Here is a 12,313-nt window from a genome sequence, read left to right as displayed (position 1 = left end):
GTTGTGGTGATGGAGCCTCTTCCTGGCTTGCAGATGGCCACCTTCTCCCTCTGTCCTCACATGGCAGAGAGAGAGAGAGTGCACTCTCTGGTGTCTTTTCTTATAAGGGCACTGATCCCATCTCGAGGGCCCTATCCTTCTGACCTCAGCTAAATCCAGTTATCTCCCAAAGGCCCCTTTCCAAAAGCCATCACATTGTGGGTTAGGACTTCAACATATGAATGTTGGGGACACAGACATTCAGTCCATAAGTGTTATGGTGTTGGGATGATGTTAGGCCAATGATCCAGGAAGATTCAAATCCTCCCTTGGTTAAGCTACCCCAACGTTTGGGGAACAATGGCAAAACAAAGCAAATAATGCTACTACTAACTAAGGCTTTGAAGTCTCAAATCACTCAGCAAAGCTCTGTAAAGCTAAGCAGTTCGCACAGGAGAACTAATTTACCTAAGGTGGCTTGAATCATCCAAGCAGAGGTTAGCAAACCACAGCCTGTGAGCCAGGAGTGGCTTTTACATTTCAAATGGCTGAAAAATCAAAAGAAGGATATTTTGTGATATCTGAAAATTATATGAAATTCAAACTTCTGTGTCCTGAAATAAACTTTTATTAGGACACACAGCCACTCTCTTATTATTATTATTATCGTTATTATTATTATTTTGAGACAGAGTCTCTCTTTGTCGCACAGGCTGGAGCGCAGTGGTGTGATCTTGGCTCACTGCAACCTCTGCCTCCCAGGTTCAAGCAATCCTCCCACCTTAGCTCCCTGAGTAGCTGGGACTATAGACGCATGCCACCATGCCTGGCTAATTTTTCTATTTTTGATAAAGGTGGGGTTTCACCATTTGCCCAGGCTGGTCTTAAACTCCTGGGCTCAAGCTATCTGCCCGCCTCGGCCTCCCAAAATGCTAGGATTGAAATTAGAATCTTCAAATTGTGTTGTTTTGAAGAAACTGCGCCCGGCCCTCTCTCGTTGTTTATCTGTTATCAATGGCTGCTTTCATGTTACAACAGCAGATTTGAGGAGTTGCAACAGAGCCTGAAATATTTACTATCTGGCCCTTTAGAGGAAAAAGGTTGCCGCATGCTGATTACAAACAAAGCTAGCCAGTGACTTGCATTGCCTAATCCCAAGACCAAATCTTAGCTAAAAATACATTTTAGGCGGGTCACAGTGACTCACACGTGTGATCCCAGCACTTTGGGAGGCCAAGGTGGGAGGATCACTTGAGTCCAGGAGTTTTAAGACCAGCCCAGACAACATAACAACACCTCGTCTCCACAAATAATTTAAAAAGCCAGGCGTGGTGGTGCGTAGCTGTGGTCCTAGCTACTCGCGAGGCTGAGGTGGGAGGACCACTTGAGTCCAGGAGATTGAGAGTGCAGTGAGCCAAGAGCATGCCACCGCACTGCAACCTGGACAAGAGAGCAAGACCCTCATCTGCAAACTATATATATTTTTTTAATTTTTTATTTTGAAATGGAGTCTCGCTCTGTTGCCAGTCTGGAGTGTAGTGGTGATATCTTGGTTCACTGCAACCTCCGCCCCCCCGGGTTCAAGCGATTCTTCTGCCTCAGCCTCCTGAGTAGGTGGGACTACAGGCACGCACCACCACGCCCAGCTAATTTTTGTATTTTTAGTAGAGACGGGGTTTCACCATGTTGGCCAGGATGGACTCGATCTCTGGACCTCGTGATCCGCCTGCCTTGGCCTCCCAAAGTGCTGGAATTACAGGCATGAGCCACTGCTCCCGGCCTGTGTCTCTGTGTGTGTGTGTGTGTGTGTGTGTGTGTGTATGTATTTATATTTACATATATTTTAAAAGATTCAGGGCCCCCCATTAACACTAGAAGAAATGGATCCAGAGACAGAGAGTATTTACCCCCAAGGCTTGGTATGAGCTGCTTTAGAGGTTGTTCACTTCAGGTTGCAGTGAGCCAAGATCAGGCCACTTCTCTTCAGCCTGGGCGACAGAGTGAGACTCCATCTCAAAAATAAATAAATAAATAAGTAAATAAATAAATAAATAAATAGAGATTGTCCACTTCAAGTTTTCTAATGCCACACTGGATGCTCCAAGGAAAACCTAAGAGAGAAAAACAAGTGGCCTTACTGGAAGATGGAAGAAGTGAGAGCCACAGTAATTTGCTGATGTTTTTATTTTTTTGTAAGTTCAACCCTTATTAAATGTAGTCCAGGGTCCCAGAGTTGGGCTAATCCAGACCAAGATTTATCTTCTTTTAAGTCTCTACCTCTTGATCGACACTCATTCCTCAAGTCAAAGGAGAAGGAAGGAATGGAAGCTAAGAGCAGTACCTTTCCAGAATTTAGTATGAATCAACAAAAGTTGGTAGCGTTATTTACCTATCAGGCTACTTCCTTTGTTTCTGACCTGTTTTTGTTTTGTTTTCTTCCCTCCTCTCCCCTTTACGCCCACTCCTTACACACAAAGGTGATTTTAAAGGATGTGGACTCACTTCTCTACGTGGACACGGATGTTCTCTTTCTGAGACCTGTCGATGACATCTGGAAGCTTCTGAGGCTGTTTAATTCCACCCAGCTTGCAGCCATGGCCCCTGAGCACGAAATCCCCAAGATTGGCTGGTACAGCCGCTTTGCTAGGCATCCTTTCTATGGCTCTGCAGGAGTTAATTCAGGAGTCATGTTAATGAATTTAACTCGGATAAGAAGTACCCAGTTCAAGGTAAACGAGTGCTTTAAAATTCCTTGTGACTGGGAGTTGGTCTTGTCAACAGTGGCATTCCCAGAGTGTCAATATGCTGATTTTGGAAATTGGGTGGCCTATAGGTGAGGATAAAAGGAACCAGAGAAAAGTATTTAGAAAATTACAGAATATTTGTTTATTCGGGAAAAGCTCAGATGGCAATGGAATTTAAAGCTTCAGCAAAGTTACCATTCAGGAATACGATGTTGCATTTCTGAATTCCATAACGTTTGAACTCTTCATACCCAATGCTTCAAAGACTATGTAAAATTTCTTCAAATTACCCTAGGGATATATTTATATAAGTCCATGACAATATTTGTATAAGGATGTTCATGATCTCATCTTTTATCCTAGCAAAGAACTGGAAAGAACCTAAAAGAACATCAGTACAGAACTAGTAAAAAAAAATTATCCTCCTGGCCAGGGGTGGTAGCTCACACTTGTAATCCCAGCACTTTGGAAGACCAAGGCAAGTGGATCACTTGAGGCCAGGAGTTTGAGACCAGCCTGACCAACATGGCAAAACCCTGTCTCTACTAAAAACACAAAAATTAGCCAGGAATGATGGCGCACACCTGTAGTCCCAGCTATTCAGGAGGCTAAGGCAGGAGAATCGTGTGAACCCGGACAGCAGAGGTTGCAGTGAGCCAAGATCATGCCACTGTACTCCAGCCTGGTGACAGAGACTGTGATTATTTGTATGCCTTAGCAATTTCCAGAAGAGTTAATGGGGCATGGTGGCACGTGGCTGTAGTCTCAGCTACTTGGGAGGCTGAGATGGGAGGGTTGCTTGAGCCCAGGAGGTCGAGGCTACATTAAAGCCACTGCACTTCACCCTAAACAACAGAGTGAGACCCTGTCTCTAAAAAAAGAAAGAAAGAAAGAAAAAGAAATGTCCAGAAGAATACCTAAGAGACCATTAATTGTTAATTGTGGATGCTTCTGGGGCAAGTGGGAATGGGATATAGGAGAAGAATATTTTTACTTTTTTATTTATATTTTTGTATGCTGTTTGAATAATTCAGTCTGTGAGTATGTTACTTTTATTTTAAAAGTAAATCATTGTTTAAGATGAGGAAAGGTGTTTTTCCTTAAGATACCTGAACTGTGTTATCTGTGTTTTGTTCCTTCACCTCACAGTGAGGAAATAAGCCTAAGAAAGATGTTCACCTAAGAAAGGTGAAGTAGAGTAGAGCAACCTGAAGTAGAGACTGCTGTTCAGAAAGACTTTGCCTCTTTCTTAGGTGTATTGACTCACGCCTGTAATCCCAGCACTTTGGAAGGGAGGTGGGTCTCTTGAGGTCAGGAGTTTGACAACAGCCTGGCCAACAGGGGGAAACCCCATCTCTACTGAAAATACAAAAAGTTAGCCCGGCGTCATGGCTTGCACCCATAGTCTCAGCTACTTGGGAGGCTGAGGCACGAGAATCGCTTGAACCCAGGAGGTGCAGGTTGCAGTAAGCCAAGATCGTGCCACTGCACTCCAGCCTGGGCGACAGAGCAAGACTCTGCCTCAAAACAAAAACAAAAACAGGAAGGGAGGGAGGGAGGGAGAGAGGGAGAGGGAGGAAGGGAGGGAGGGAGGGAAGAGAAGAAAGTAAGGAGTTCAATTCCAGGAAGGAAGGAAGGAAGGGACGGAGGGAGGGAGGGGAAAGGAGGGAGGGAAAAGAAGAAAGGAAGGGGTTCAATTCCAGGCATGGTTTTCTGAGTAGAAACCATAGGTTCAGCTATCAGTCCCTGGTCCATCTAGTATCCGTGTGTACAGCTGACAAAAGCGATGCAATCAACAGCCCAAATTTTTCTTTGTTCTGTGACCTGAGAATAGCAGGACCCCTCCTGTATTTCTTTCCCTCCTCTGAAGGGAAGAAAACCAGTCCCTTTACATTGTTTCTCAGTGGACAAAATGTATTTGCTTTGCTTCAGCTGTTCTGATGGTTTTCTTTTTTCCAGAACAGCATGATTCCAACAGGCCTGGCTTGGGAGGACATGTTGTACCCTCTGTACCAGAAGTACAAGAATGCCATCACGTGGGGAGACCAAGATTTATTAAATATTATTTTTTATTTGAATCCAGGTAGGTTATCTTTGGAGAATGCCTTTTGTGTAGGAGTACACTCAGCACGCCCCACGGAGCACATTCCATGCCCGGGTTGCTATTGACTAGGCTTGAATTGTGCACAGAGGAGCTTGTGTTCCCCAGATGAAAGTTTGCCCTTTCATCCGCCCCCCTGGGTATCTGATGGAGGCGGGGCCTTGCACTACTGACACAAAAGGCCAAATGTTGAAACTTCCAACACTGGACTCATTTTTAGAGGGTATCTTTTAGATTTTGCTATACCATTCTTCTAAGAAGTGCAGTTAAAATTGATGTGAGGCACGAAACTAAATGGAAATATATAATCTAGGCAGGAGACCCTATAGCCTGAACAATTGCTAGATTGAAGGGAATTGATTCTCAGGGTCCTTGGAGTTCAGGAACATATTCAGGGTCAAAACATCCTAGAAAAAGAACTCAGATCCCTGAATCCCTTTTGCTTTTCATCTGGGGCAAAAGAAATTCTTTTTATATTGTTAGGTGGATGATTTGGTGGGGTAGAGGGAAAAAGGGAGATGAAAATTTCTGGTCTGTGTGTTTATATTAACACGTAAAGCTAATAAAATTCTTTTTTCTTCTTCCTTGTTAAAACTTAATTCTTATTAAAAATTAAAACTCCTGGGCACAGTGGCTCACACCTGTAATCCCAGCACTTTGGGAGGCCGAGTTGGGCAGATCACTTGAGGTCGAGAGTTTGAGACCAGCCTACCCAACATGGTGAAACCCCGTCTCTACTAAAAATACAAAAAAATTAGCCAGATGTGGTGGTAGGCGCCTGTAATCCCAGCTACTGGGAGGCTGAGGCAGGAGAATCACTTGAACCCGGGAGGTGGAGGTTGCAGTGAGCCAAGATTGCTCCACTGCACTCAGCCTGGACAACAGAGCGAGACTCTGTCTCAAAAAAAAAAAAAAAAATTAAAACTATGTTTTCTTCTTGAGAGAGATCTTTGGGCAAAAAAAGCAAACCTTGCCCTACCCTTTTCAGGCCTTTCCTTTTGATTTAAAAATCCTGAAGTAGAGACTGCTGTTCAGAAAGACTTTGCCTATGTTTGTTTTGTATGTCACCCTTGGAACACATACTGTGTACCTTTTTAAAAAAAATTCTGGAATAAAAATCAATTTCATATGTCTTTGGATCAAAAAGGATCAAATCCTCGAAAAGAAAAAAAAGCAGGTTGGTACAGAGTTTCTTGGAAAGATTCCCAATACTAATTTAGTAGAGGAAAGGTGAATATCTTACCTGTTCACTTGTGGCTTTGTTTTTTTTTTTTTTTTTTTTTTGAGACAGAGTCTGGCTCTATCGCCCAGGCTGGAGTGCAGTGGCACGATCTCAGCTCACTGCAATCTCTGCCTCCTGGGTTCCAGCAATTCTTCTGCCTCAGCCTCCCAAGTAGTGGACATTACAAGAGCGTGCCCCTATGCCTGGCTGATTTTTATATTTTTTGTAGAGATGGGGTTTCCCCCATGTTGGCCAGGCTGGTCTCGAAATCCTGACCTCAGGTGATCTGCCCACCTCCTCCTCCCAAAGTGCTGGGATTGTAGGCATCAGCCACGGTGCCCAGGCTTTTTTTTTTTTTTTTTCTTAATGAGATGAAGTCTCACTCTGTCTCGCAGGCTGGTGTGCAGTGGTGCAATTATGGCTCACTGTAGCCTTGACCTCCTGGGCTCAAGTGATCCTCCCACCTCAGCCTCCCAAGTAGCTGGGACTACAGATGTGCATCAACACACCCAGCTTTTTTTTTTTTTTTTTTTGAGAGGGAGTCTTGCTCTGTCACCTAGGCTGGAGTGCAGTGGCATGATCTCGGCTCACTACAACTTCTGCCTCCCAGGTTCAAGCAATTCTGCTGCCTCAGCCTCCCAAGTAGCTGGGATTACAGGCACCCAACACCATACCCAACTAATTTTTGTATATTTAGTAGAGACAGTATTTCACCATGTTGGCCAGGCTGGTCTCAAACTCCTGACCTCATGTGATCCACCTGCCTCGGCCTCCGAAAGTGTTGGGATTACAGGCATCAGCCACTGCGCCTGGCCAAATTTTTTAAATTTTTTTTTTTTTTTTTTTTTTTGAGATGGAGTCTCGCTCTGTCACCCACACTGGAGTGCAGTGGCACGATCTCGGCTCACTGCAAGCTCCACCCTCTGGGTTCACGCCATTCTCCTGCCTCAGCCTCCCGAGTAGATGGGATTACAGGCGCCTGCCACCACGCCCGGCTAATTTTTTGTATTTTTAGTAGAGATGGGGTTTCACTGTGTTAGCCAGGATGGTCTCGATCTCCTGACCTCATAATCCGCCCGCCTCGGCCTCCCAAAGTGCTGGGATTACAGGCGTGAGCCACTGCGCCCGGCCTATTTTTTAAATTTTTTATAGAGATTGTGGGACAGTCTCATTATGTTTCCCAAGGTCATCTGGAACTCCTGCGCTCAAGTGATCTTCCTGCTTCGGCCTCCCAAAGTGCTGGGATTTCAGGCGTGAGTAACCAGGCCCAGCCTCTTAGGGCATGCTTTAATCCATTTCACTGTGACAGTAGGTCTGCATCTCTTCCTTTTTCTTCTTAGGTAGGTTTCATCTTTTTTTTTTTTCTTGAGATGGAATCTGGCTCTGTCACCCAGGCTGGAGTGCAGTGGCACCATCTCGTCTCACTGCAATGTCTACCCCCCAGGTTCAAGCAATTCTCCTATCGCAGCCTCCCAAGTAGCTGGGACTACAGGCATGCACCATCACCCCTGGCTAATTTTTGTGCTTTTAGTAGAGACAGGGTTTCGCCATGTTGGCCAGGCTGGTCTCGAACTCCTGTCCTCAGGTGATCCACCCTCCTCGGCCTCCTAAAATGCTGGGATTATAGGCATGAGCGACCATAACTGGTTTTGTGTGTGTTTGTTTGTTTGTTTGTTTTGAGACGGAGTCTCGCTCTGTCACCCAGGCTGGAGTGTGGTGGCACGATCTCAGCTCACTGCAACCTGTGCCTCCTGGGTTCAAGCGATTCTTCTGCCTCAGTCTCCCGAGCAGCTGGGATTACAGGCACCTGCCACCACACGCAGCTAATTTTTGTAATTTTTGTATTACAGGCATCTGCCACCATGCCCGGGTAATTTTTTGAACCCCCTGATGGATCACTTGAGGGATTACAGGCATGAGCCACCACACCCGGCCCTTTTCTTTAAATACTGCATTTTCCTCTCTGTCATGTGGCCGAAACGATCTAATTTAAGTCTCCCTGTCCATATTCCCAAACTGAGGAATCCAAAAGATTCACACAGTTGCCTCCCCAGTTCCTCTTAGCCTGTTGCTGATTATTTGAGGATGTGATTAGTGAGTAAATAAATAATACCCGAAGGCAGTCGTAAGCAGCTTTGCAATTAAACAGGAGTCCCTTGTCTTTAATTGGGGCTGAAACCAGAGGAGTTTAATTGCTTCTTCACTCTCCATCTGAGATCCATTGAGTAAAACAGGATATTGGAAAATAATCGTGACGGTGTTCTAAATCCTGGTTCTGCACAGTATCAAGTAAATAACCAAGTTTTCTGGTTTTAGATGAGTGATTGTTAGGTTAACTCCCTGATGGTTCCTGGTACAGCCTGCATTTGTTCTTCCTATTTCATACTTTACCCAGGTACTTGATTAAACATGGGATCTTTGAAATGAGATCCAGCAACATCCGTCACATTGTAAGGTTTCTCTGCATGTATATTGATTGCAGAGTACTTTCCACAAACCAGAACAAACTGTATTTGAAAAAAAGATTTGTCACCTTTATCCGTGGAAAGGAGAGAGAGAGATAGTATTGGCCATGGCATAGTAGACAAACATGTTTATTGTTATGGCTCTTCAGGTTGCCATGGGTGAACCAATGCACATAGAACATGTAGCACACATCAGGAATGTTGTCATTATTATAGTGTCTTGTATCTGATAACACTGCTTTGTAAAATGTGTTTAAAAGTCATTAGCTAGAAAGTGTTTTTAAAACTCTTGCTATAATTAGATAGTGAATGCCTGTGGGTACATAATTGCAGTGCTGGGTAATAGACTGACTTGAGATAGCTGAAACCCGTGGGGGCATGCAGGACAGTTCACAGGACATTTCCTGGCAGGTGAGCCAAGGCAGCTTCATCGAGGGGTGGAAAACTCAGTTCACACCCTTAAAGGTGAGTCTGAGTCAAGAGCAGAGTTCTATGGAAGGGGTAAATCTGACAGGAACCAAAAGAGAATTCTATATAGGAAGATGTGTTTAGATGAATGCACTTAGGTTTCAGGGAACACAGCTCCACTCTGGCCAGCTAAGTGAGGGCAGATATTGTAAGAGGCGAGGGGCAGTCTCATGACCACGCGAGTCAGGTCAAACCAGGCTTCATGAGAACTGGCCTTGGGAAGTTGCCAAGGACCAAAGTAGTTTCTTCATCTCTCAGAGGCCTCATGGTTTCTGTGATCTTTGCTTCTCTCCATGCCAGTCTGATTCTATTCTGTCTCTCAGACCACATTCTCTGTTTGCCCATGGCCCAACCTGATTGTCAACCCCAAGTGAATACATCTTCACAAGTCCACAATCAATGATGATGGATCTCCTCTGTTTCCTAATTCGAATTCTTAGCAAAAACAATAAATAAATAAAAGAGAGAGAGAGAGACTGGCCCAGCCCAGCTGCGACTGAATTCTCTTTAATTTGGGAGACCACCCTTGATCAGGCTCTAGAAGGGCAAAGTCATGTGGCATTTTCCTCTCTCAAACTTGACCACATAGGTCTGCTCCTTCTCCAAGGGCAATTTCTAGAAAACTGAGATGGGTGAGATGTGGGTAAGGAAGAAAATGAAACCAGCCAAGTATAAATGATCAGACAGGGCATCAGGCTAGAGTAGAGGCAGAATTCTGCCTGAGAGGAGAGAGAAGAGCTGAAATGCCCGTGGAGTACACGTAGATTGTGAGTTGAGTGTGTGATACTAGGGAGGCAGGAGGAGTTCATGGGAACCTGAAGGAGCAGGACTCACTCACATGGGACGAGTCTCTTCAATGGCTCCAGGAGGGCCTTATTCTCATCCTGCCTGGGGTCACTGGAGCCCTGCCCTTGAGCGTGCAACCACATTGTATATTCACCACACCAAAGCACCCAGCAGCAGGAGTTATGAGTGCTGCATTGTGGGGTTGACAAGCCCAGTTATTTCATATTGGGACTGTTCTAGGAAACTGGTAACAAATCACTGTTTCAGGAGTCTGGGAAGTTCATGAGCCCTGATGTAAAACACAAGAGAAAAGGGTAAAAATTGTATGGTCTCTGTGAGAAGGGGTTGTGTCAACTTTGTGTCTTTCACAGTGCAAGGCTCAGTGCTTTAAATGGAGTTGGTGTTCAGAAGTGTTGTTTGGTCGAATGAATGGAATTAAGAGAAGGGAGTGAAGGGGCAAAGTATTAATAAATGGAAGAGAAAGAGCCACAGCAAGGAAAATGAGAGAAAAGAGAAGTTCGGGAGAGAAGGGAGATAGAAAGCTGCAGAAAGGGAAAAGATGCATTTGGTGCAAGGAGGTATAAGTTTCATTTCATTCATTCATTCAGCCACTAGTTTTTGAGCACTATGTGCCAGCCACAGGGCTAGGTCCCAGGAATATGGCAACAGACGAGTTAAACAAAGTTACTGGTTTCATGAAACCTACCTTTTGTTGGAGGAGGTAGAAGGTAGACTCCTAAAGAATAACTAGTTGTTCAAAATCACAAATTGTGATAAATGAGATGGAGGAAACAAATGAGGGGTTGAGAGAGAGACCCTCAAGGCTGGAGAGAGAAGAGCTTCCTTAGATTGTGTGATCAGAAAAGTCTTCTCAAAAAACTTAATTGCCTTTTTTGGAACAAGGAGCATTCTGAAATAAGGAAAAAGAGAATGCTGGGAAAGCTCAGTTCCAGTATGGGACATTAAAAAAAAAAAAAAAACAACTATTAACAGTGCAGTTGAACAGCCTCCGTTCTATTCATACAGAGTATTAAGCGAGGCCGGGTGTGGGAGCTCATGCCTGTAATCCCAGCACTTTAGGAGGCTGAGCAGGGAGCATTGCTTGAGGCCAAGAGTCCAAGACCAGCCTGGGCAACGTGGCAAGACCCCATCTCTACTAAAAAATAAAAATATATAAAAAATAAAAATAAAAGTGTAGCAAGCCTGTGTTACCATGAAGTTAAAATGATCAGGCATAAACTAGTTCATAATCTTAGAGATCCCAAGAGTATGAAATAATCAGAAATATAAGGAGAGGAGTAGGCTGGGCACAGTGGCTGACACCTGTAATCCCAGCACTGGGAGACCGAGGCAGGCAGATCACCTGAGGTCGGGAGTTTCTTTTTTTTTTTTTGAGACAGAGTCTCACCCTGTTGCCCAGGCTGGAGTGCAGTGGCACAATCTTGGCTCAATGCAACCTCCATATGCTGGGCTCAAGTGATTCTCCTGCCTCAGCCTCCTGAGTAGCTGGGATTACAGGTGCGTACTACCATGCCCGGCTAATTTTTTTTTTTTTTTTTGAGACAGAGTTTCACTGTTGTTGCCCAGGCTGAAGTGCAATGGCATGATCTTGGCTCACCGCAACCTCTGCCTCCCAGGTCCAAGCAATTTTCCTGCCTCATCCTCCTGAGTAGCTGCGATTGCAGTCATGTGCCACCACGCCCAGCTAATTTATTTGTATTTTTAGTAGAGACGGGGTTTCTCCATGTTGGTCAGGCTGGTCTCGAACTCCCGACCTCAAGTGATCTACCTGCCTTGGCCTCCCAAAGTGCTGGGATTACAGGCGTGAGCCACCACAGCCGGACAAATTTTTTAATTTTGTAGAGACAGAGTCTCGCTGTGTTGCCCAGGCTGGTCTCAAACTCCTGAGCTCAAGCAATCCTCCCACCTTGGCCTCCCAAAGTGCTGGGATTGTAGGCCTGAGCCACCATGCCCGGCCTTGGCTTCTCTTTACTGCTGTTAAATCGAGGTGAAATGTTTTTCTAACTTACCACAATTATAGAGCTAGATGGGGGTAGAAGCCAGATTTGCACCTCTGTACTTCTGATTCCAGAGTCTTTGCCCTTTCTATTTGTTTTCTGCCTTCGAGTGCCCCTCACTGGGCTCAGTCCTCTAAGGAGGTTGCAAAGACAGAAAAGGTTTCTCTTTTTTTTTTTTTTTTTTGAGACAGAGTCTTGCTTTGTCGTTCGGGCTGGAGTGCAGTGGTGCGATCTCAGCTCACCACAACCTCCATCTCCCGGGTTCAAGCAATTCTCCTGCCTCAGCCTCCCGAGTAGCTGGGACTACAGGCACACGCCATCATGCCTGGCTAATTTTTGTATTTTTAGTAGAGGTGGAGTTTCACCATGTTGGCCAGGCTGGTCTCGAACTCCTGACCTCGTGATCCGTCCGCCTTGGCCTCCCAAAGTGCTGGGATTACAGGCGTGAGCCATCGTACCCAGCCGAGAAAAGATTTCTTTTTGTAGTAGAGCCCTAAACTACTTGGAAAGAGGCAAAAACTCTCATCACT

The 12,313-nt window shown here is 45.1% G+C and overlaps 1 protein-coding gene across 3 annotated transcripts in view; it reads left to right on the top strand.

Moving 5' to 3' along the window:
- The window catches only part of GXYLT2 (glucoside xylosyltransferase 2), a 94,251-nt gene that overhangs the window by 65,547 nt on the left and 16,391 nt on the right, over positions 1–12,313 (top strand). Inside the window, exons 4-5 of one of the 3 annotated variants that reach the window (XM_055260452.2) lie at positions 2,457–2,708; positions 4,683–4,806. In XM_055260452.2, coding sequence (XP_055116427.2) covers positions 2,457–2,708; positions 4,683–4,806 — 376 coding nt within the window. The remainder of the gene's footprint in view (positions 1–2,456; positions 2,709–4,682; positions 4,807–12,313) is intronic. The other 2 variants (XM_055260453.2, XM_055260455.2) reach the window with 2 other exon arrangements.

Source organism: Symphalangus syndactylus, chromosome 21 (genome assembly GCF_028878055.3).
Source record: "Symphalangus syndactylus isolate Jambi chromosome 21, NHGRI_mSymSyn1-v2.1_pri, whole genome shotgun sequence".
Lineage (NCBI taxonomy): Eukaryota > Metazoa > Chordata > Mammalia > Primates > Hylobatidae > Symphalangus > Symphalangus syndactylus.
The sequence above is the reverse complement of the archived record's forward strand: the minus strand, read 5'-3'. Positions and strand labels throughout refer to the sequence as shown.